Genomic DNA, 22,242 nt, shown 5'->3' on the forward strand with positions numbered 1-22,242 from the left:
CTTTTGTAGAGCAGTGACTTTAATGATTTTAATGAGCTTTATCACAAGTGAGCGAGATACATAATTTCTCAATTTCAGTGCACCCTGTGAGATATTTGGCTCCCTGACTCAGGGGAGCTGAAACCTCTCAGAACCTGACAGAATTAAATCCCAGCTTCTATGAAATGCTGCTGTGGAGAGTAACTGACTCCCTAAATCCTTTAAAGTTAAGGCTCTTTCATTACACATGTGGAATCAGATGAGCAAAGGTTACCGGGGTTTCAACAGCTGGGACTAACCCTGTGTGTGAACAGCTGGTTTTGAAACTGAGTAGCCCACACAAGGAGTACAAGAAAGATTACACCAAGGTTCTATATTGATTTTCAAGGTAGTTAGAAAAGGAAACTGAATTCAGAGAATGACACAAGGTTATACAAATTTGTGGTTTCTCTCTGAAACAGTTTGGTAGAAATCCTAACTATCATAGCATACTAAACTTGCAGTAACAGTTATTTTATAGGACTTATTTAGGAAAGAGTAACATTCAAGTGACATGAGACAGTAGTTTTAAATTATGTCTTTGCAATTTGTGTAGCTGAGGGAATGGAGGAGCTTCACAGATGAGATGGGAAGGGTCCACAGAAGAAGAGCCAATGACACATACATAATTTCCTTCTTTTCTTGTTCCAGAGGTTCACTTTTTTCTGAGTACTTAAGAGAAGGGTGTACCAGCAGCTTAAGAGAATCAGCCACCATTAGGCTTCTTCCCTGAGATTAGTTTTATATTAATGCTACTCTGCTGACTCCATCAGGATTGCTTCTGCTGTATGAGACAAGAAAACAGGAATCTTTCTCCTCCCATTACGCATGCTGGGGCTTTACACAAAGGAGTAAGTCTAATGATCTAATTAATATTAATGGTATAAGAATCCAGAAGCGATATAGAAAACATATATTAAAGAATCTTAGAAAAATTGGTATGGTCTGGTGAAAAGGGAAAGCATTTTCTTTAATGAGCAATTTGCCAGCACTAAAATACAAATATATTGTGAGATAATCTCCCACAAAATAGCTGTAATAATGTAAGAATAAAAACCTACTCATATGCTTGCAGACTCATAGGATCTCAGAGTATCTCTTCAGAGTGTACTCACTGACCACTAAAAAAACCTTTGTTGTGTCTTAATACTGTAACAGAAATGGTGACTTACGTGTTCTTAAAGAGCAGAAAGGGCAAACCCTTGAAGAAAGAATGAGGTTTAGCCTCAACAGAATACACACTGGAATAAAGGCCAACAAACATCTGGACCTGGCAAGCCAGTTTAGCCTCATATATACCCTCATGTCAGTATGAATATGTACTAGCAAACTGATTTGTGGCAGTGATTCTTTACACTCTTGCTCTGAACACATAACCTCATTTTTCATATTTTTATGGAAATACAGCTTTATCCTAAGTTACAGGGGATGCTTTGCTGGGGATTTTTTTTCTGGGGAGGGCAGAGAGAGTGGAGTTGCAAACCTTACATGTATACCACACACTGAAGTGCATGTTTGAGAGCTAGTGGAGCCCTGACCTGTGCGCTTTCCATCTGCAATGCTAGCACTTGCAGGTTGCTGTATTTTGAAGTGCCTACACTGTTCTGCTGAAAGATCACACTGTAGTGTACACAGTCCTGCTCATGCCTAAATTATCCACAACACATTAATGAAAACCTGGTGCTGATTGTGTTCAGGCCCTCCTGAGACAACCACTTACTGGGCTTAAAGGTTTACTTTTAAAATACAGATTACTGGCTGAGACAACAGGCTTGGACCTATGTTTAAGTGATGGTGAGACATATCTTAATTGTTTTAATGTCTCCAATTCAGCATCGAAGGTCTGTGTCACAAAAACAATGGGGAAAAGCATGTATTTTTAAATGGCTTAGATCCTAGAACATTTTAAAACGTGCTGAGAGTAAGCATCGATTCTCCTTCTTATGCAAATTCTGCTTAGTATGAAAGGATGATTAAAAGGTGGCAGAAACCCACATTTTTACTTTCTTCATTCTAGGCTTGTCTTGCCTTTCCTTTTCACAGAATCATAGAATCATTTACGTTGGAAAAGACCCTTAAATTCATCAGATCCAACCATTAACCTAACACTAGTAAGTCTACCACTAAACCATGTCCCTAAGTGCCACATCCTCCACCCCCATCATGTTTGAGGAGCCTCGTATTTGTTCTGCCTAGCGGTCATTTATCTACAGCCGAAGTAGTTTGCTGTGCCCGGTGAGAACAGTCAGAGCATAGCAACGTGCTGAGCAACGGCTGCACCCATCACTGTGGGAGCCCCCAGAGTCATCATCTGAGCTTTGGACATGCATGGCTTCTCAGGAATTCCTTGGTGTCTGACCACATAAGCATTTGCTAATATCACAGTGGCAGAGATGCTGTGTGACTGACCAGCCAGCCTCTCTTGCCCTGCAACTACATACCAAAGCCCTGTATAATTAAACTCTAACCAGCATCCACTTTGGAGAGGTAAGAGGACTGGCATGGGACATTTCACAGTGATGCTAAGCAGGTACAGTGTTCTAACAGGATAACTAGGATAACTGGGACCCAAGGCCGCCCAGCAAAACAGACCTCAGCAAACCCCTCACAGTTTGCTTGGAATTAGTATCTGTCTTGGTCACAAGGGCCCTGACCGAATGGCTCAAGAAATAAAGCATGCTCTGTATTTCTCCTCATTGCACTAGCATATTATCCTCAATAATGCATTTTAATGTACTATGTGGGCAGGAATACTTTTAGGCAAGGTTTTACAAATAACATGTCTTATTCTAGACTATTCTGGTTCTGTTTTGTTGTTGGGTTTTTTTTTTAATGAATTTTAATTTTCTCATTCAGTGGTTGTGATTTAACCACTTTATTTTCACCAAATAGTTGGTAATTTTTGTTCTGGAACACTTTGTGCAGTTTATCACAGGAGGATGATATCTGTAACAGTCCAGCCTAAGCCAATCAAGACAGCTGCAGTAAGCAGCCTTTGGATTCCACCTCCAGCTGCTGAGCCCTTCATCTCTTTCCTTAGGTGGCCACTGTGGTGCAGTACGGGTACTGCCTGTGCCCCACTGACTTGGCACATTCCAGTCTGCAGGCCTGTTTGGGTACCCACCTGTAAAGAAAGGTTTCAGACATTTCTCTTCAGAACAAGTGCTTTGATGAAACTGCCTCAGAAGCCCCTTGCAAGTACCTGTTGGAGCGAGTCGAGAGGAGGGCCACAAAAACGACCAGAGGGCTAGAACGCCTCTCCTCTGAAGACAGGCTGAGAGCTGTGTGTTCAGCCTGGAGAAGAGAAGGCTCCATGGAGACGTTTGAGAGGCCTTTCAATATTTAAAGGGGACTTATAAGAAAGATGGGGCAAACTTTTTACAAGGGCCTGTTCTGATAGGACAAGGGGTAATGGTTTTAATCTAGACGAGGGTAGATTTAGACTAGATATAAGGAAGAAATCTTTTACAATGAGGGTGGTGAAACACTGGAACAGGTAGCCTGGAGGAATGGTAGATGCCCCATCCCTGGAAACGTTCAAGTTCAGGTTGGATGGGGCTCTGAGCAACCTGATCTAGTTGAAGATGTCCCTGCTCATTGCGGGGGGTTGGGGGCAGGGGCTGGAGAAGATGACCTTTAAAGGTCCCTCCAACACAAACGATTCTATGATTCTAAGCAGTGTGACACTCATGAACACTCAGTAATTAGTTTGTAAGAAAGGGAAGACTAATCTTCTGCCATCACAGCTTAGTTCACACTTTGGGGTAATAAAAGCTAAGGGAGAAGGAAGAAGGATCAAGAAAACCCTGATTCACTTGCTGTCTAATTTCTGAGCACCATGCTCCTGCCAGGTGCCTAATAGTTATTTCAGTCCTGGGAACTGAAGTCTGTCAATCTCATCTCTTGTAGTACTAGTCTGGAAAGTGCTGATACGTTCAGTTGGCCAGTATCAGAAAGAAGAAGGTTTTGTGGCCACCCAATGGGATTCAGATTCCCAAGTGTAACTCTCGGTGCGAAGGAAGTAATCTTTGCTTTGCCTTTGAGTATTTAGGCCTTGCTTTCTTCTTTTGTTTGTAGATCTTCAGCTATGATTTTGAAGGAGGCTGTTAAAGGTGTTGCATTTGCAACTAAGGATTTCACAATTTTATTAGCATGTTCTTCCTCTCTATCAACCTAAATCCTGCATGAAAGAGGCTTATAAATTCAAGTTTCTTGTATTGTGTTCAGAAGGAACCAGGATGGGCTTGCCTTCATCTTGAATTCCACCTCAGACTCCATCAGGTACTGTCCTCGACAGCAGATGCCAGGATGGATTGCAGAGGGAAAAACAGGCGGAGAGAAAGAGAAGCATGTAGGCAGGCCCAAGCCCACCCTGAGGCTTAAAGACTAATGCTGAAAAATTAGAACACACACAGTTTTAGAAAGGGAATAGCTGAACAAGTAATGTGTAGTGTGTTCCCACTGACTTCATTAAAAGACTTTACTATGTGATAGGCTAACTCCGTTTTCCACATAGTATTCATAGTAGTCCAAGATTGTCTGAACAAACTGTGGAAAGCATACTGTGAGTGGTACACCTGGCGGGAACGCAGTTGAAGCAGGGCTCTTACTTGACAAGGTTTCTCTTATCTGGATGTTTAGGTGTGACTAACCCCAGAACCATGGATGAAACCGCCTGTGACTTTGACAGTCAGAGATGAGGTAAGAATTCCGCTGGCCCTGTGAAAAGATCATTTATATCAATTTTGTTTTTTCTTACCTAGCTTGAATGTGAATAAGCTTCTTTCCCCTTCCCCTCCTTAGACTAACTAGAAAAGCATTGTTTTCTTGCCATTCCTGAAACATTTAAGGTATCTCACAAAGAACAATAATATTATCATAGCGTGTGATATTCAGATACTTCTGATGTGCACGTGCTATTTGTGAAAATTATGGGAAAATACTGAGAGTAATCAGAAAACAGCATTTATACACCTGGCACAAGGAGCATTGGGAGTGCCTGTGGACATCTGGGGAGATACTGAGGAAGACAAAGCTTGCTTTCTGCTACAGCGAAGGGAAAAGTTTAGATGGGTGTGGGCAGCAAAAGGTTTGTTTTCTCTGTGGGACAGGAGGGTTTAGGGAAATTATTTGTTTCTTTGTACCAGTACAGGAAATGTCTTTGTTTATGCATGTATCTGTGGCAGTGGAAGAGGCAAAGTGATGGATTTTTTTTATGTTTCGTTTTTTGTCTTAAGCACAGGGGAAGGGGAGATTTATTTTTCTGTCTTTTCCTGTGGAAAGGGATGGAGGGAGGTCTGCCTACATTATCTACCAGCTGTTTCAGAAAGTCAAATATGTGTGTCTGCACAGACTTCAAAAAGGGTTGAGCGTAGGTAGGAGAGTTCATTTCAGCGCTGTCCCAAGCTGAGCAAATGTTTAGATGTCTATTTTTGGCTCTAATGACGTTCTAACTGACAAACCAGGAATTCAAAGCATTGTATTCCACAAAGCACGTTGTACCTTTTGGAAAACAAGGCCAATAACACCCCCCGCACTCTCACCTCCCTCATTCTCGGTTGTGACTCCAGGGCAACCCCAAAAGCTCTTTCCCTTCAAAGCCATTTTTCAAGTTTTCACTGCATTCCACGTTTCGAGTTATTGATCCTTCCCCCTACGCTGTCACCTTTGTCCTTCCAGTGTGACAGAAGTGATCCCTGCTGCCTGAGGAACTGGTGAACCCCCAGCTTCTCTCCCCCCCCCTCCCCCCGACTCCCGCCCAGCCGACGTCCCCGCCGCCATCGCCCCCCTCCCCGCCGCACACACCGGCGCTGTCGGGGCGGGGGGCCGGCCGGGCTGCTGCCCCCGGGGGTCCCAGCCCCACAGGGCGGGGGGCGACGGGGCAAGGTGCAGGCTGCCCGCCGCCGGCCAAGATGGCTGTGACCCCGGGGGTGACCAACGGCTGGGCGGGCACGCGCGCCCCCGCTCCCCCCCCCACGCCCGGGGCCCGGCGCACGGCGGCCGTTGGGCGCGGGGCCGCGCTCCCCACCCCGCGCCCAGGGAACGGCGGGCGCTCGGCGGGAGCGGCGGGCCCGGCCGCCGCCGCGGAGCGGAGCGCAGCGCAGAGGTAGCGGAGGGGAGGGGGCGGCAGGGAGGGACGTAGGGAGGGGAGGCGGCCGATGGGGCGGGGACTGCCCTGCCAGTGCGCTGTTTGTCCCTGTTCCGCCGCGGGAGGAGGAGGGTCCTGTCCGGCCGCCTGCTGCTGCCCCCTCCTCCGTGTGAGGGGACCGGGGCGACCGGGGCGGGGGTGGGGGAGGTGATGAGCTTGGGCCGGGGGCGGCGGCGGCGGCGCGGCTGCTGCTGCTGCTGCTGCTGCGGCGGCGGGAGACGACGGCGGCCCGTTGGAGGGTCTGTCCGGCCGGCCCGGGGCCAGGGGGATGCAGCGGAGGACGCGTCTGGGTCTGGGTGTAGCTGATCGGAGAAGAGAAGCAGGCGCCGACCGGCGAGGCCGAGGAGCAGCGGAGGAGAGCCACCCTGACATGCCTTTTCCTCTCCCTCCTCTCCAGCGGCCATGTTAACCAGAAAGCCCTCAGCTAGCGCCGCCGCTGGTGCTGCCTACCCACCCGGTAAGGAGAGGGCCGCCGCGATCGTCACCGCGCCGGGCTGCGGGCTCCCCGCGTCGCCACTGTCGCGCCGGGCCGGGCCGGGGGGGGGGGTGGGGGGAAGGCTCGGCCGCCCCACTGCTGCCCCCGCATCTGCCGCCGCAGCGGGGCCGTGTGTGTGGGAACAATGATCCACCCTCCCCCTGGCAACCGAGCCCGGGGGGCCGGCGGGGGGCTGCGTGTGCGGCTCCGGCGTGCTGCTGCTGTGCGGGGTGGCGAGTTCGCCTTGGAGAAGGGGCTGGGGAAGCAGGGGGGAGGTAAGAGACATCACTTAGAAAAAAGACCCAGGGAAAACTGGGAATCGCTGCGTTTGCCGGAGCGGCCGCGTTTGACAGGGGGCAGCGGTGCTCGTCTCCTCTTCCCGCTGCAGACTTGGGAACTCCTGGCGAGTCCCCGGCGGCGCCGGGATTTCGCCGGGCCAGACGGCTCGGGGGGGGGGGGGGGGGGGCGGGCGGCTGTCCAGACCCGAGGCGTGTGCGGGGCAGAGCCAGCTCGTTCCCCCGGTTAGGCGCCTGCCGGTGGCGGGTTAATCTCGGATGAAGGGTTTAGCCTGGCGAGCGCGGCCCGCCCGCGCTATTAGCCGGATCGGTGCGTGAGTGCGCCGCGGCGGCGATTAGCTTTTAATGGCTTCTGCCTGAAGCAAGCCGGGCGGCGGTGGCTGCGAAGCGCCGGGGCCGCCGCCGCCCCGACGGCCGCGCCGCCTGAGGGGCCGCCGCCGCCGCTGCCCTCCGCGCTCACCCCTCTGCTCTCCGCAGGCAGGGCAGGGGACAGCGGCCGCCCGCTGCAGTCTTCCCCGGGCACCGGAGCCGGGGTCTCCCGGGCAGGAGCTGGGACCGGCCCGCCGTCGCCCCTCGCATTGCCTCCGCTCAGGGCCAGCAACGCCTCCCACACGGTGAGCCCGGGCACGGGGCGGGGGCCGGGGCGGGGCGGGGGGGAGCGGGCAGGGGCGACCGAGCCCGGGGGCTTGCCGCGCCGCCGATTCCCTTGCGCTGGGTGTCCCCCGCGGCGGGACCGCGACCTCACGGGCACCCCGGGGCGGGAGAGGGCAGGGGCTGCGCCGGCGCCCCGTCCCGCCTGGCGAGGCGCTGGGTGCTTAAGCGAAGTGCGGTTCATTCCAGCGGACTCTGATTAAACGTGCCTGTTTTTTGTGAGGCTGAGACCCAGTGACTGCACTGAGAAGCAGCTTTCTCCCTCCCCAGCCCCCCTTCACTCTGGTTTTGTGTCTACTTTTAAGCGACAAATTCGATCTTCCACACTCACACAGAGGAGCTGTTCTGGTAAATGCATTTTTTGAGGTGACATTATTTTGGCAATGAGGTTAGTCGCTGTGATTAAAGGGTCGCATGAACTGTGGTGAAAATGAAGGCTGCTGCCTCGTTTTATGTCTGATCAGCTCAGGCCGATAGCTGTCTTCCCTAGAAATAGCTATCGTACGCAGGGACAGTGATTGGATAGATCTGACTTTACCGCTGCAGTAGTTTACCTAAAGAAATAAGCACTGATGGTATGAAAAGGATGTTATTTTCCGGTTCTGTGATATCTCACATTATCTCCCACTCCTAGTTAATCTACTAGGAATGAAACTTTGCAAGTATGCCGCTATATATGGATGAGAGAGGGTATCTCTGTCCTGAAGGCATGACAGAGTAGAGAGAAGGGTCTATATGCTGTCATGTTAACACTAAATATCTGAAATTTTTATTGCATACATTTCCTTTTAAATTATGAAAGATTTCATACTGATCCTGAAAAGCATTGATGGCATATTTTTCTTAGAATTAATGAGTTCTTAATGGATGCTCACATACTATCTTTGTAAACATATGGCAGAGCTTTAAATGGTAATGTGATTATGGACTAGTGGAAGGTGAAACTATGCATTTAGATATTAGTGTTTCAGTGACTTTCTATGTTGCTTCAGGGTTAAAAGCTTCTTATTCAAATCCATTTATAGCAAGAATTGGCTTAAATAAAAAAAAAATATATGTATATGTAGCATAGTGTCAAAAGGAGTGATGAATATTCTGCAAATTCAAGGTGGAGCTGCATACTTAAGATCAACATCATTGTATATTTATGTAGCTAGGGTACATATCTGAATTGTTCCTGAGCAGCGAAGGGCAATTTTTTCACATTCATATACCGACCGGTTCAGTGCTGGTTGATTTTAGGGTTGGGGCAGAAGCTTAATTTTTTTATAAAAACAGAAGAGAAGGAACGTAGTACAAACAGCCTGGATACTGATCATGAAACTGCACATACAGATGGGCCCACAAATAACAGGGGCCCACATGTAAAAGATCTCAGACTTAATTTAGGATTTGTGAAAGCGTGGTGGTCCAGCTATATATCTGGGACTGCTTACTAATTTTGGAAGAACAGAGTGTTGCTATTTTTATACACAGATTTATAGGGGGGTGTGTGTATTATATATAGTGTCTGGGCATATATACATACATATAAAAAGATGAAGTCTTTATGAAAGCATGCAAGAGATGTTAAAGTTACATTTCTGTTCCAACTTTTTATACGCATATTGATATGTATGTATACATATGTTTTTATTTAGCATATGTGTATATTATACACATAGAGGTAAAATACTTACGGAAGCTCACAGGATGATCAAGCATTATATTGCTGTGTTTCATGTCCCTCTAGATTTTGACTGTTGCAAACTCTGCCTTTCCTTTGTGATACAGAGCCTACTCTACAGTATTTATTTAGCCTTGGGTACTATTACAGAAAAACCTCAGACTGCCTTTCTGAATTTTGTAGGTGGTTATTTTGTGGTTTGGCTAACATAACTTTTTGTGGTAAGGATCAGATGTGACATCAGAATGGTGGATTTTAACATTAAAAAAAAAAAAGGGGGGAGGTATCTTTTTATATGATCTTTCTATAAACTTCAGGCCTGCTGACCTCAGCTGACACTGAGTGATTGAAACCATTGGTTTTACATCCCACTACTTCTTCCAGTCAGACCTATTTAAAAATGGAATATTTCAGTTCTCTTAAACCATTTTCCTTCTTTGTGTTCATTTGCTTATTCTGTTTTCATCCCTGTTGTATCTATGTGACTTCTGTAATAGCTAAAAATTGAGAGTGTTTTTCTTTGTGTTTCTAGCTTTCAGAAGGTACAGTTTGCCTAAGTGGTTGAACTTTCTGGTGGCTGGGTGTAAGCATGTGCATTGTATACACACAGGCTGTGAGGAGAGATTGAGATTGAAGATAGGCTTTTGTTTAAGCTAAAAAGCTTTTAATTCAGACAGAAAAGCAGCATACTACCTGCCATACTTGCAGTAGTGACTTGTGTGATCTAGCCTCCAGTGAAACTGTGGTTTAATACTTTCAAGTGAAGTTGCATTGTTTGGTAGAATACAGTAGCATGGGTAGAAGAGGGGAAGATGCTGTTTTATACAGGCTTGGTGTAACAGGGCAGAGGTTTTGGCTGCGGTCTCTGCAATCACAGCAACCTTTGTTGATAAGCAGGCTGTTGTGTATTGTACCAGGGAAAGGTTTGGTTTATTTAAAAAAAAAATAATTGTGGCTTCATCCTAGGCTTACTCCTGTCAGCTTCCATCCCTGACTATCTTTTTGGCTCATGATGGAAAATGTGAACTCATTTCCAACCCCTTGTCCTCTTCATTTTCCTCTCCAAAGTCATTGATTTTTCTTTTGAAGCCTTAAGTTCTTGCCTTGATGATTAGAACCTTTTTCCATTCATTCTCTCCTGTTTCATTGCGGTGTTCTTACATCCACTTGACATGCTGCGGTAGAGATTATCTTGCTTGCCTACTGCTGTGCTCATGTAAATCCTCACGGGTCTGTGAGTCCCACTCCCAGACTCTTGTCTGTCTTCTGCCTACCTCCATCTCTGTTCTGTCTTGTTTGGCATGTATCTGTGCATTCTGTAGTCTTCCTGTTTCTCTTGCAGTAAAGCAGTTTTAATCTTTTTCTCCTGTCTAATACTGTAACAACCACCCATTTACAGTACATGATTCAGTGCCCTCCCTCTTCAAGCCCTTTTGAAGATTTCCCTACAGCAAGCCTGTTTTCTTTTGCCACCAGGGATGAATGTCTATCCATATACTTTTGCATCAGTCATTCAGTCTTAATCTTAAAAATTTGAAATTATATTTTTTTTAAAAAAAACCTAATTTACATTGTAATGGGTCATAGATTCCTGGACTCTGCTGACATGAAGATCTGGTGGGTCACATGCTGAAAATTTTTATTACGGGCAGCTGCTTTAAAGCATGTAAGCCCAAAGAAAATATCTTCCTACTGTGGTGTTTTCATGTAACAAATTGCCACAGAAATGCTGTCACATCTGAGTAGAAGTAACTATACAGTCATGGACTTCCCTATATCTAGATTTTTTGCTCATAAAACTTGTGTTTGGGGGGAATGTGACGCTATCTTGACTTCTAATGGGGGGGGGAGGCTCTGAAATTTGGGCTCCCAACAGGTGGTGACTATGCTGTGGGGACTGCAGTACATCTGGGCACATCTCTTGTATGTGCACACTTCAGCTTACCTGAAGGGTTCAATTTAGTGTGCATTAACTGTCCTTTTTGGTTTCAACATATGTAACGCATGCACGGTATCCCAGAAGTATCCAGACTCACTGCACTTGTGTAGTCCTGACAGGAGAAGAAAAATTTATGAATTGGTTTCACTCTTGAGGCATTATTGTATCTATGAAAATATTTGCTATATAAGGTCAGAGTCAACTTTAAAAAAATAAGCTTATATGGACCAGATACAACATCAACAAAATATCCAAATGGTGTGTTTTTTCTACAGCTCTTGTTGAGCCACAAGCTGTTTAGGACAAAGACTTAGTCTTTTTTGGTGTATAAAACGCATACTCATAATAAAACCATTATGATAATCCAGCATTATTGTTACCGTACTAATTAGCAACTGGTTTTAGTTTTGAACAGAGGAATGCTGCTAAATTCCTTTATCAAGGAAAAAAAAGCCTTTTGTACATTTGCTCAGGCTATAGTCAACAAAATAGGCAGCGAAGCGTGCTACACCTGATACCATGTGCCTCTAGCGTGTTAGACACAGCAGCACTGAAACTGGCATGCCCAGAAATGCTGTGAAGGAAGGAGTATGTAGTGTAACATTTATTCTTTAATTTGGAACACTATTTCTCCCTTGTTCTCATCTATGCAAAGTAATAGGAGATAAAGACATCTTATTCCTGTGCAGTATTGCAGCAGGCTGTTGTAATAGCTTTATTATTAAGATTCATTTTGTAAACCTTTTGTGATTCTGATTGACAGCAAAATCTTCTTTTCTGCAGTTTTGCTCAAAATAAAATGATAGTATGTAGCTGAAGCATGTGTCTGTCTTGGATAGTTTTATAGGGTGCTAATATCACACCAAGTGAATTCTACAAAGATGGAATATGATACAACTACATAATGTCTTGAAGCCTTTGAGAAGAGTTATATGCTCCTGTGATCTTCAACCTTGTAGTCATGGTCTTTAGAAGGTCTTGAAAAGATCATTGCATTGGCTGAGTGTTACTGCAAATGAGTTGTCAGTCGATTTGCCTTCTTGTTAGCAGGGTGGCTCAGGTTTATGCTACTTTGATGTTGTTACAGGTCTGTAATCTAAGTATAGTAGGTTACTGTTCTACTGCTGTCCTTAGGCCCATTTTTGAAAACAAAACAAAAAAACAAGCCCCAAACACTCCCCCAACCCCAGGAAAAAAAAAAAAAAAAGTGTGTGTGTGTGTTCTGGTGGTTTTGTTTTGTGTACTGTCTTTATTTCACAAGTTAGGTGAAAGTTTTCAGCATTGCCATTGACTTCCATAAACCGAGCAAACCAAAGTTAAAGCAAAATCGTAGTGGTGGTTTTGAAGTTTGAAAAAACTACTGTGGGGAAAAACAAAATGGTAACATTTACTGTTAGGTCATTGGGGTTGCCAGAAGACTCAGGAAGGTTAGTTCTTTCAGTTTAAGCTTACCTGTTATTTCAGTATGTTTCATGGAGAAGTGTGTACATCAGTAAGTTTTTGAAGATGTATGCTATAAAAATACGTAAATCTTAGAAGGTGTAGATGTGTCTCAACACAGGCAATAAAACATATAATAAGTGATCTGCATGAGTGCATGCAGGTTGTCAGCTGTGTGGGCTGTTGGTTCTGGAATTTACAGGCTCATCTGCAGAAGCAAAAGGGAGTATGTTATAAACCTCTCAGGGTTATGGTTTTGGATGAAAGGCTGGTGGAGTTTCCATGTACTGTCAACAGTTTGGTACTGGACTAAGAAGGCGGTAGTCCTTTGTAGCTTCCCAAGCCCATTAGTTGTGGTTCAGGAAACTTAGAACGTCACTGGTGAAGCCTGTGGAGCTTGTAAGCAGTGCAAGCCTGAACTTGACAGCAATCTCAGACACCGGTAGCCACAAGTAGATAGGCATAGCAAAATGCTGGTGCGAATCCAGCCCTCATCCAGGTTGGAAATAGAAGAAGTGGTGATTCTTATGCAGGCAGTACCCTGAGATGGGAAAAGTCCATTTTTCATGTTGACTTTGTGGTTGTGATGTGTCTGATAGCTCTGAAACTCCTGAAAGTGAGCTCTCTTCTCCCCCACAGCTTTTGGAATACAGCCTGTGCTAATTTGGTGTCTTCCACAAAAAAAGCCAAAACAGTGCTACTGTCTGCATCTGCATTTGCATTCCCCAGCAGCAGCTGACAAACTGGCAAAACCGGTCACTTTGGATTTGGGGTGAAGCTGGGATAATGCTGGTGATTTCATTCTGCTGCTTGGAAAAAAAGCGCCAACTTGTTAGCAGCAGGAGAAACCATGAGGCTGCTTGAAGGTGCAGGAAGCAGAGCTACATGGTTTACACTTCAAAATGTGTTTGCAAACATGCTTTTAGGAAAAAGAACTCTTTAGTCTGTTGAGAGTGGATAAATGTTTGGGTTCTTTCCAAGCCCTGATAAAAAGCAAATAACTGAAGTCTGAAGAATTCCCCAGTGCATCTGTTGAAACAAGCAGTGCTTAGGAAGGACAGAAGATAGTTAACTCTGAAAACAGGTGACTCAAAAAAAAAAAAAAAAATTCAAGATGTGGACTGTGGCAATGAGTACTTGGGTTAAGGGATTCTTCAAGATGGTTTTCTCTGCTATTCTTTTTCTTCCTTATTGTCTGTACATTGGTATTGTCTACTCCCAGTTTGTCCAGATATGTTCTGCTTTATTGTAGAACTAGTGCTGCAGAAGAAATGTTTCTGCCTGGAATTCCCTAGGTTGAGTGCTTTTAATCTGTACAGTTACTCTGCTGCTTCATTGTGCATTTCTTATTTGCACACTTTGGCAGTATTGCATGGGCTGAACCTCTGACACATCTTACTAACTAGATCCAATTCTTCTGAGTTGCATCATGTAGCAGCTCTTGGGGCCAAATTTTTTTCCCCAGTAACTGTTGTTTATATAGGGGATCAGGGCAGCCTTCAGGAAACTGCTACTGCAGTGAGCTTCAGAATTGACCTGAAGGAATTGCATGTAGGCATGATAGGCTCATTAAGTTCCCTGATGATATAATTCCTGGTGCTTTTTAGCCATCAAACTAGGAAGGGAATTAATGTTGATATCCGGTATACCTTCACTGTGCTTAAATGTTACAAATGTCTGTCCTGAATTGCTATTGTGTGGTAATGCTTTCTATGAGATCGATTAAATTTGATAGTGTGAATCTAAATTGCTCTGCAAATAAACATACACAGTACACTGCAATGGCAAAATAAAATGAACCAATTATTCATCATGAGTCAAAATGGAATCAGAAGAGCAGTGAACTCAGCAAAAGCAGTGAACTCAGCAAAAGCAGTGCACTCAGCAAAAGCAATCTCTGAGAGCTCTTGTTCTTGAGTTGTGTGAGTTTCAGAGCTGCAAATTTCAAAATATTATCCAAAGGTGAAGCTGGTGTCCAGATGTCTACTCCTTGGGAACAAGTTACTGAATTTACAAGAACATGCTACTGCCGTATCATACTGATACCTTAAAAGAAGCATAAAGTATGCTACAGTCTGCGTTGCATGTCCTGGTTTTCTCATTAGGAAGCACTTCTGCGGCTGCAGCACAGATTTCATTGCCTTATATCATGGCACACAACTGTCATTTTCTGATTTCATTTCAACAACCTTAAGTGAACAGGGAATGTGTTATCCTTAGCTGCCTAGAAAAAATAAGGTTCAGATTAGAAGTGCTGTCAACTCTGGCTTGATCATCTGTCTGACAGTATCAGTGAACTTTTGGTTAGTAATTTGGCATAAATATTAAAACTGGTGAATCAGCTGGAGAGACAGCATGGGAATTCTTCCCATGCTTGCATAAGACCAGGCAGAAGACAAACTAATTATCCTTTACTTTAGAGCAAATGAGGAATTCTAAGGACAGCTATTTTAGTGGCAAGTTTATGCTTGTAAATTTCTTGTTTCTCCTTAAAAATCCCAGGTTTTGAGCAACAGTTGTTTTCACATCCCAGTAGTTCCAGTGTTTCTTTACTTGAAAATGCTGAATGCTGCTGTTTATTCCCTTGTGAAAACTGTCAAGCACAAATGTAATTTCTAGAATCAACTAATCTTTTTTTGCATTCCTTTAAAATAAAGTTACTTGCATGTTCTTCAAGGCAAAGATATTCTTCTCACTCAAGTCTGCATCAGGCCCTAAATCTCATCTTGGTTAAAAGTTAGTAGAAGACTGGTTTGGGAAAGTGCTAAAGGATATGATTGTGCTTCATTGATCTGAATAGTGACTCAATTGCAAGCAGTAAATGGCATCTCCTGGACTTCAGAAATATGCAGGTTCTTCTCCTCTTTGTGCATGCCACAGTACATTCCTTATTGCCTAAGATTGTATCTGGAGGTTTTGTTGTACAGCAAATTTAGGAACAAGTTAAAAATCTTGATTTCAGGTAACTAGGAGAGCCTTAGCTCTAGCAGGCATTATATATTGATGTCTAACATCAATAAAACTTCTACTATGTTCTGTAAAGTCTAATGTTCCTCAAGCATGCTTTTAGTAGGGCCTGTAGCGATAGGACAAGGGATAATGGCTTTAAACTGAAAGAGAGTAGATTTAGATCAGATATCAGGAAGAAATTCTGTACTGTGAGGGTGGTGAGACACTGGAACAGGTTGCCCAGAGGAGCTGTGGATGCCCCATCCCTGGAAGTGTTCAAGGCCAGGCTGGATGGGGCTTTGAGCAGCTGGTCTAGTGGAAGGTGTCCCTGCCTGTGGCAGGGGATTGGAACTAGGTGATCTTTAAGGTCCTTTCCAACCCAAACCGTTCTATGAGATTCTATGATTCTATGATTACTATGTAGCAGGACTGCTGCCTTGAAGATTCCTTGGAGGAGTTGTTAGCTTGTCATGGTAGCATGTCTGTGATTGTCTTGTTGCAAACATTTTAGAGAGTCATGGAAGTGGTGTTTGAGAAACAAGGATCTGGAAGATGTAATAGCATCCAGCAGTATCACAGTATATGTGCTGTATTTTTTGGATTATCTGTAGACAACTGGCTTCTAAGAAAATACTTAGTCTTGAGGTGATTTAGGCAGGATGGCGGATTGCAGAATGAATGGTGGAGCACAGAGTTCATGCCTTTCTTGTTAACTGGGTATGTATTTATTTTCAATTTTAGGTTGGAGGCAGTAAGCACACAATGAATGAGCACCTCCATGTTGGTAGCCATGGACAAATCCAGGTTCAGCAGCTGTTTGAAGATAATAGTAACAAGAGGACGGTTCTGACAACACAGCCAAATGGACTTACAACGCTAGGCAAATCTGGATTGCCAGTGGTTCAAGACAGACAGTCAGAGAGTGCTCACAGACGACAAGGGAGCACCAGCTCTTTAAAATCTACAGATGGAACAGGGAAGGTGAAAGCCTCTGTTATGACACCAGAGCAGGCAATGAAGCAATACATGCAAAAATTAACAGCTTTTGAGCATCATGAGATTTTTAGCTACCCTGAAATATACTTTTTGGGTCCAAATGCAAAGAAGCGGCAAGGTGTGATTGGTGGTTCAAACAACTGTGGGTATGACGATGACCAAGGGTCTTACATACAAGTACCCCATGATCATATTGCATACAGGTATGAAGTCCTGAAAGTTATAGGAAAAGGAAGCTTTGGGCAGGTGGTGAAGGCCTACGATCACAAGATGCATCAACATGTGGCACTAAAAATGGTGAGAAACGAAAAACGTTTCCACCGCCAAGCTGCGGAAGAAATTAAGATCCTGGAGCACCTCCGGAAACAAGATAAGGATAACAACATGAATGTTATTCACATGTTGGAAAACTTCACATTCCGCAGCCATATCTGCATGACATTTGAATTGCTGAGCATGAACCTGTATGAATTAATTAAGAAAAACAAGTTTCAGGGCTTTAGCCTGCCTTTGGTCCGCAAGTTTGCTCACTCAATTTTACAGTGCTTGGATGCTTTGCACAAAAACAGAATCATTCACTGTGACCTTAAACCTGAGAACATTCTGTTGAAGCAACAGGGTAGAAGTGGTATTAAAGTGATTGATTTTGGCTCCAGTTGTTATGAGCATCAGCGTGTCTACACCTACATTCAGTCGCGTTTTTACCGTGCACCTGAAGTCATCCTCGGTGCTCGTTATGGGATGCCCATAGATATGTGGAGCTTGGGCTGTATTCTAGCAGAGCTCCTCACCGGTTATCCACTTCTACCTGGAGAAGATGAAGGAGACCAGCTGGCTTGTATGATTGAGCTATTGGGCATGCCTTCTCCAAAACTCTTAGATTCATCCAAGCGAGCCAAAAACTTCGTGAGCTCTAAGGGTTATCCCCGCTACTGCAGCATCACAACCTTGTCTGATGGCTCTGTTATACTTAATGGTGGACGCTCTCGGAGGGGAAAGCTACGTGGCCCTCCAGAGAGCAGAGAATGGGGTAATGCATTAAAGGGATGTGATGATCCCCTGTTCCTTGACTTCTTAAAACAGTGTTTAGAATGGGATCCTGCTATCCGTATGACACCCAGCCAGGCTTTGCGGCATCCCTGGCTAAGGAGACGGTTACCAAAGCCTCCGACTGGGGAAAAGGCCTCGGCAAAGAGAATTACAGAGAGCACTGGTGCTATAACGTCGATTTCCAAGTTACCTCCAACTTCAAGCTCAGCTTCAAAACTGAGGACTAATTTGGCGCAGATGACAGATGCCAATGGAAATATTCAGCAAAGGACAGTGTTGCCAAAACTCGTTAGCTGAGTTTGAATAACCCAATGCTGTTAATAAAAGAGATACAATGTGGCTGAGCCTTATTTGTATGAAAAAGTAGCTCAGATATACATTTTTATTTGCTCAATAACTTTATTCATTTTTATCTTTTAGCACTCATTTTAAATGTAAGAAATGTTGATTTTGTTTTTATAAAAACACGGGGACAATGCTTTAAGTTTTTATACTTATTTTTTAAAATGTTTGTCTTCTACAGTACAATTAGCCTTACTGTAACTAGTGTGACACAGTAATAAACATCAGTGGCAGGCCACTGGTTACAACATGACTGTCATGCATTGCAGCGTGGTGTCAAAGGTATTGACCTTTCTCTTCCAAGGTTCATATTAGGTTTCACCTGGGGTAAACTTGTAAGACTCTGCCTTTTGGATTTTGTGGGTATGGGTCTTGATTCTGTGAACACTCACACCTATGCCTGACTGGATTCCAGGGAGAATACTCAAAAGAAATACAGTTCAGCACCTGTAAACTTGTAATTTGAAGTGGAGCCATAGCATGTTAGTGTCATTTTCTGTATGGTAGCCCAGAGAAGGTAGTGGTATTACTAACAATACAACCACCTCCTATGGAATGCTTTCTGTATTCAAAAGTAATGGGTTGTGGTTAAAATGGACATTTAAGCATAATGCAAAAAATAGGAACTTACGGTACTAAAATGACTCTCTTAACCTTGCGTGCTGTGTAGTAGAGTGAGAGGAATGGACAGTCTCAGGAGGAGTGAATACAGAACTATGTTTGTTCCTCTGAATCTGAAAGTGAGTGATGATCTGAACTTCGTTTCAGGTATATAACACTGAGCATTCACACTGGGTTTCTTTTTTCCCCCTCCCCTCTCCTGTTTTCTCTCCCAATGTGCAGCTTTGTCTCCCTAAATCACATAGGCAGAAGTGCTCATTCTCTGTTTTATACTGTAACTTCCAGACTGTTGTGCTACATGGATTTCACAGATTGCTTTTATTTTTTCTGGCGATGTTTGTCTGAGCAACTGTGACCTCTCTGGTACATATACAATTCAGATCAAATTTGCGTGCAGGGGCAAACACTATATTACTGCATTGCTTTCTGTAGAAATGTACTTCACCTTAGACGGCATAATGGATGGAAAGATCTTCAATGGAAAGCTTTTCAGTTGGCAGACAGCATCCTAGATACTTTCTAATAAGGGAGAATTATGAATGGGAAGGTAAATGGTTGGAATTTGATTTAATCTTTGGCATTTGTAGCTGAAAATTAACTTTGAAGGAACAATTAGAGATGTGCAGGTTTGTTCACATGTGTGTGCTAATGTGTTTTCCTTTTTTAAATGCATTCGTGGAAGAAAGATGGGCTTTACTGAGGAATAATATTCACGTTGTAGCATGTTTTCAACAGGAACAGTTTGAGATCTAAGATCAGTATTTCATCATGTACAATGGCTGTGGTCTAGATTGGATGTATAAAACATGAAAAGGGAATTTTAAATGAAGTAGAACATAATCTAGAAGAGTTTGTGGATGTTCAAACAAGACATACTCGAACAGATAGCATTAAACCTCAATGACTTTAAGCAACATTTATATGCACAGATTTTGCTGAGTTACTTGTACAAATTATAAAAAATACTTAAAGCATGGTCCCCTAAGAGGCCAAGAAAGTTTCCGGTTAAGTTCTCCTTCATATTCATTAATTTACCACTTACAGCTTAATTTGGTTGGTTGGTTGGCTTGTTTACCTTTAATTTAATGTAAGACTGGGGGAGGGATATAAATAAATACAAAACAATAGAATTCTCAGGAAACATATCACTTAACTTCTTGCCAAAAAGTCAACACCTAAAGAAGCTCCAAAAATAATTTCTGAGTAGAGGATGGTATTTGTTGATTGATAACTGTAAAAATTAGAGCATCAATCAACCAGTTTTCTTTTTTTAAAAAAAAAGTTAATTTCCTGCCTCTAGTCAAATTAAATTATTTAGTGTTAAATGTTCACAACTTTATACAGTGTGTGTAAGTGCAATATGTAAACATGTATGAAATCATGTTAAAAATGAATAATACAACTAAGAAAAGTGGCTTTTGGAATATGAATATCCAGTACGTTGTGGTCAGTAAATTCTAAGTCTGGAAAATAGATGTATTAATTTTAACTGACTCTCCTGACTGTGGGAATACAATAATGTGTATTTTTCTACAGTAACTGAGAATCTTTGCTTCCTCCACCACCTACTTGGCTTTACCACTCCTTTCTACCTTAACTCTTCCTCCAAAAGTTAAGAAATAAGATGCTTATGTTAGGGGCGGAAGAAGAATCACGTCCCTTAATTTATTTTAAAGGGGACATTGATACGTATTCCTGCCTTTTGTGGCAGTTTAAGGTGAAAACATTCATAATGTTCATGGGTCATTAATGGGCTAAAACCACTAAATTTTCTTTTTCATGTAACCAGTTCTTAATGCCAATAATGCATTTACGATCCATCTTCGTAAATGCTACCGGAAACTTCGAGGCCAAAATATTGTGTGCAGAGCTATTTTTTTAACCCAGATACAGTGGAACTTCCTCTATACTAAAGGAGCAGCCGCATCAAGGTTTTGAAGTGATGTAGCTGCTTTTTATTGTAGCTTATTTATACCTGTATAAAAGGAGGGAGGGGGGGAAAGGACGTTGCCTCTTGCTTTGATGTGATTTTATTCTAAGGGCTCTGATAATTAGGCTGATAGAAATTGGCTTGGAAACAGTGCTTAGTCTCACATGTTACCATTGTCTGGGGATGTCTGAGCTATTTTCAGATTTAGTAATAGCACAGTGTTGTCTTTGGTTGCAGTCTCACTTGGCTCAGTTTCTTGCACCGCTGGAGTGTTCATTACCGATTAAGTGTATTGGAACAACAGAGTGATGCAAGATGTGTAGATTAACAATAGAGGATGGATTGTGCCCTTGGTGTTAACAATGTGCCTTTTGTTACAAATGCGTGTTGTAGGGCATGCATCTTGGCCTCTTTAACCCTTGGAATACTGGATAGTAGGAATGAAATCTATTTTTAAATGCTATACCTGTCTTAAAATATCCTGTAGATGATCGAGGCCTTAATAGAAACAATAAGGCAATCACACTGCTGGGGTAGAGAGGACGCTCTGTTCTTGTCGTACGTCTCATTAAGGGGTTAAAGATGGCCCTTCATTGGTTGTACTTTTAACATCAAATTGATTTTTTTTTAAATAAATTTTTGTTAATGGTGACACTAGACAGAAATCAACTATTTGTAAAAATTTACCTCAAACTCTTTAGTTTTATAGTGTGATTTAATCCCAGGGCATTTGGTATGAACCAAAGTGCATTCCTTTTATATGTGCCTGGCTCTTATAAAGGCGGCCAGGGATTTTTACAATTTGGGTGCAAGGCACTTAAGCCACTTTTAACTTGGTGGGTGGTTTGAAGTTACAAATGACTTCATGGAAATGTTGAAAACACTTTAAACATAAGTAGCATCGGGCAATATTAGAATCTTTAGGAAAGGGTGTGCATTATTTAATGCTCTCCCTCCATTTTTTAGTATTTTTTTTTCCCATCAATAAGTGATGATAAGTGCAAAAAGAACTTTTTTCCAGTCAGCAAAGATTAGAATATTGCCCAGTTTAATGCTATGGTAGCATTTGAATAGAATAACATTTGTGAATTATTGTTTCTAGGGGCTTGTACATCTCTGCTACAAATTGTAATTACTCAGTTTGACTGCTACAATTACATCTAAGCAGTAGCTTGGGTTTTTATTGGGCAACGACTTAGACACGTGACTGTAATATGCTGCAACTGTGTGTACTGAAAACGTGAAAAACGATTGAATGTGGACTGTGTATATATTTATGTATAATTTTCTGTGAGATGCTGCTGTTGCCACTTAACATTAAAGATGTTGTAGTGGGTTTTAATCCTAGTGGCCAGTTTTATGATACTGTATGTATTGTACAGCTGATGACAGGAGTTAAGACTGTTCTAGTGAATATTTGTTACATTTTATTGTTGTGGCCAGAGATCATTTCAGAATAAAATTTTATGTCCTACTTTACTTCTCTCCACTGTAGTTTGGGTTTTTTGCGGGTTGTAAAGAGAGCCCTTGGAGTGCTGGCATTTCTTAAACGTGGAAGGGCCTGCAGAAGTTGGTGCCAGCAGTTCCTTCAGCATGCTTACTGGTATCTGTGTAGTAATTACCCCTTGCTGGAGGATGACTTTGCTGCTGTTTCATGTGTCGTGACAGCCTTGAATATTGCCCAAAGACTGCTTTTGCCCTGAGGTTTCTAAAGTTCTTCT

The 22,242-nt window shown here is 43.3% G+C and overlaps 1 protein-coding gene across 3 annotated transcripts; it reads left to right on the forward strand.

Annotated features, from left to right (window-relative positions):
- The first annotated feature begins 6,014 nt into the window (after nt 1-6,014).
- On the forward strand, nt 6,015-22,000 carry DYRK2 (dual specificity tyrosine phosphorylation regulated kinase 2). Of its 3 annotated transcripts, none has more exons than XM_055712240.1 (4): nt 6,015-6,124; nt 6,564-6,623; nt 7,415-7,551; nt 16,324-22,000. In XM_055712240.1, exons 2-4 carry the CDS (start codon nt 6,569-6,571, stop codon nt 17,923-17,925), a joined length of 1,794 nt encoding a protein of 597 aa, XP_055568215.1. In that variant the 5' UTR covers nt 6,015-6,124; nt 6,564-6,568; the 3' UTR covers nt 17,926-22,000. The 3 variants fall into 3 exon arrangements, with proteins under 3 accessions (XP_055568215.1, XP_055568213.1, XP_055568216.1); XM_055712238.1 differs by lacking the exon at nt 6,015-6,124 and adding an exon at nt 6,204-6,275; XM_055712241.1 differs by lacking the exons at nt 6,015-6,124; nt 7,415-7,551.
- Nucleotides 22,001-22,242: the final 242 nt, after the last annotated feature.

This window comes from Falco cherrug, chromosome 5 (genome assembly GCF_023634085.1).
Source record: "Falco cherrug isolate bFalChe1 chromosome 5, bFalChe1.pri, whole genome shotgun sequence".
In the NCBI taxonomy this organism is placed as follows: domain Eukaryota; kingdom Metazoa; phylum Chordata; class Aves; order Falconiformes; family Falconidae; genus Falco; species Falco cherrug.

Excerpts from the sequence above, each read along its gene's own strand:
- DYRK2 (XM_055712240.1), top strand. The coding sequence starts at position 6,569 with ATGTTAACCAGAAAGCCCTCAGCTAGCGCCGCCGCTGGTGCTGCCTAC. Across the intron at positions 6,624-7,414 it reads TGGTGCTGCCTACCCACCCG|GCAGGGCAGGGGACAGCGGC; the intron begins GTAAGGAGAGGG and ends TGCTCTCCGCAG. Across the intron at positions 7,552-16,323 it reads CCAGCAACGCCTCCCACACG|GTTGGAGGCAGTAAGCACAC; the intron begins GTGAGCCCGGGC and ends TTTCAATTTTAG.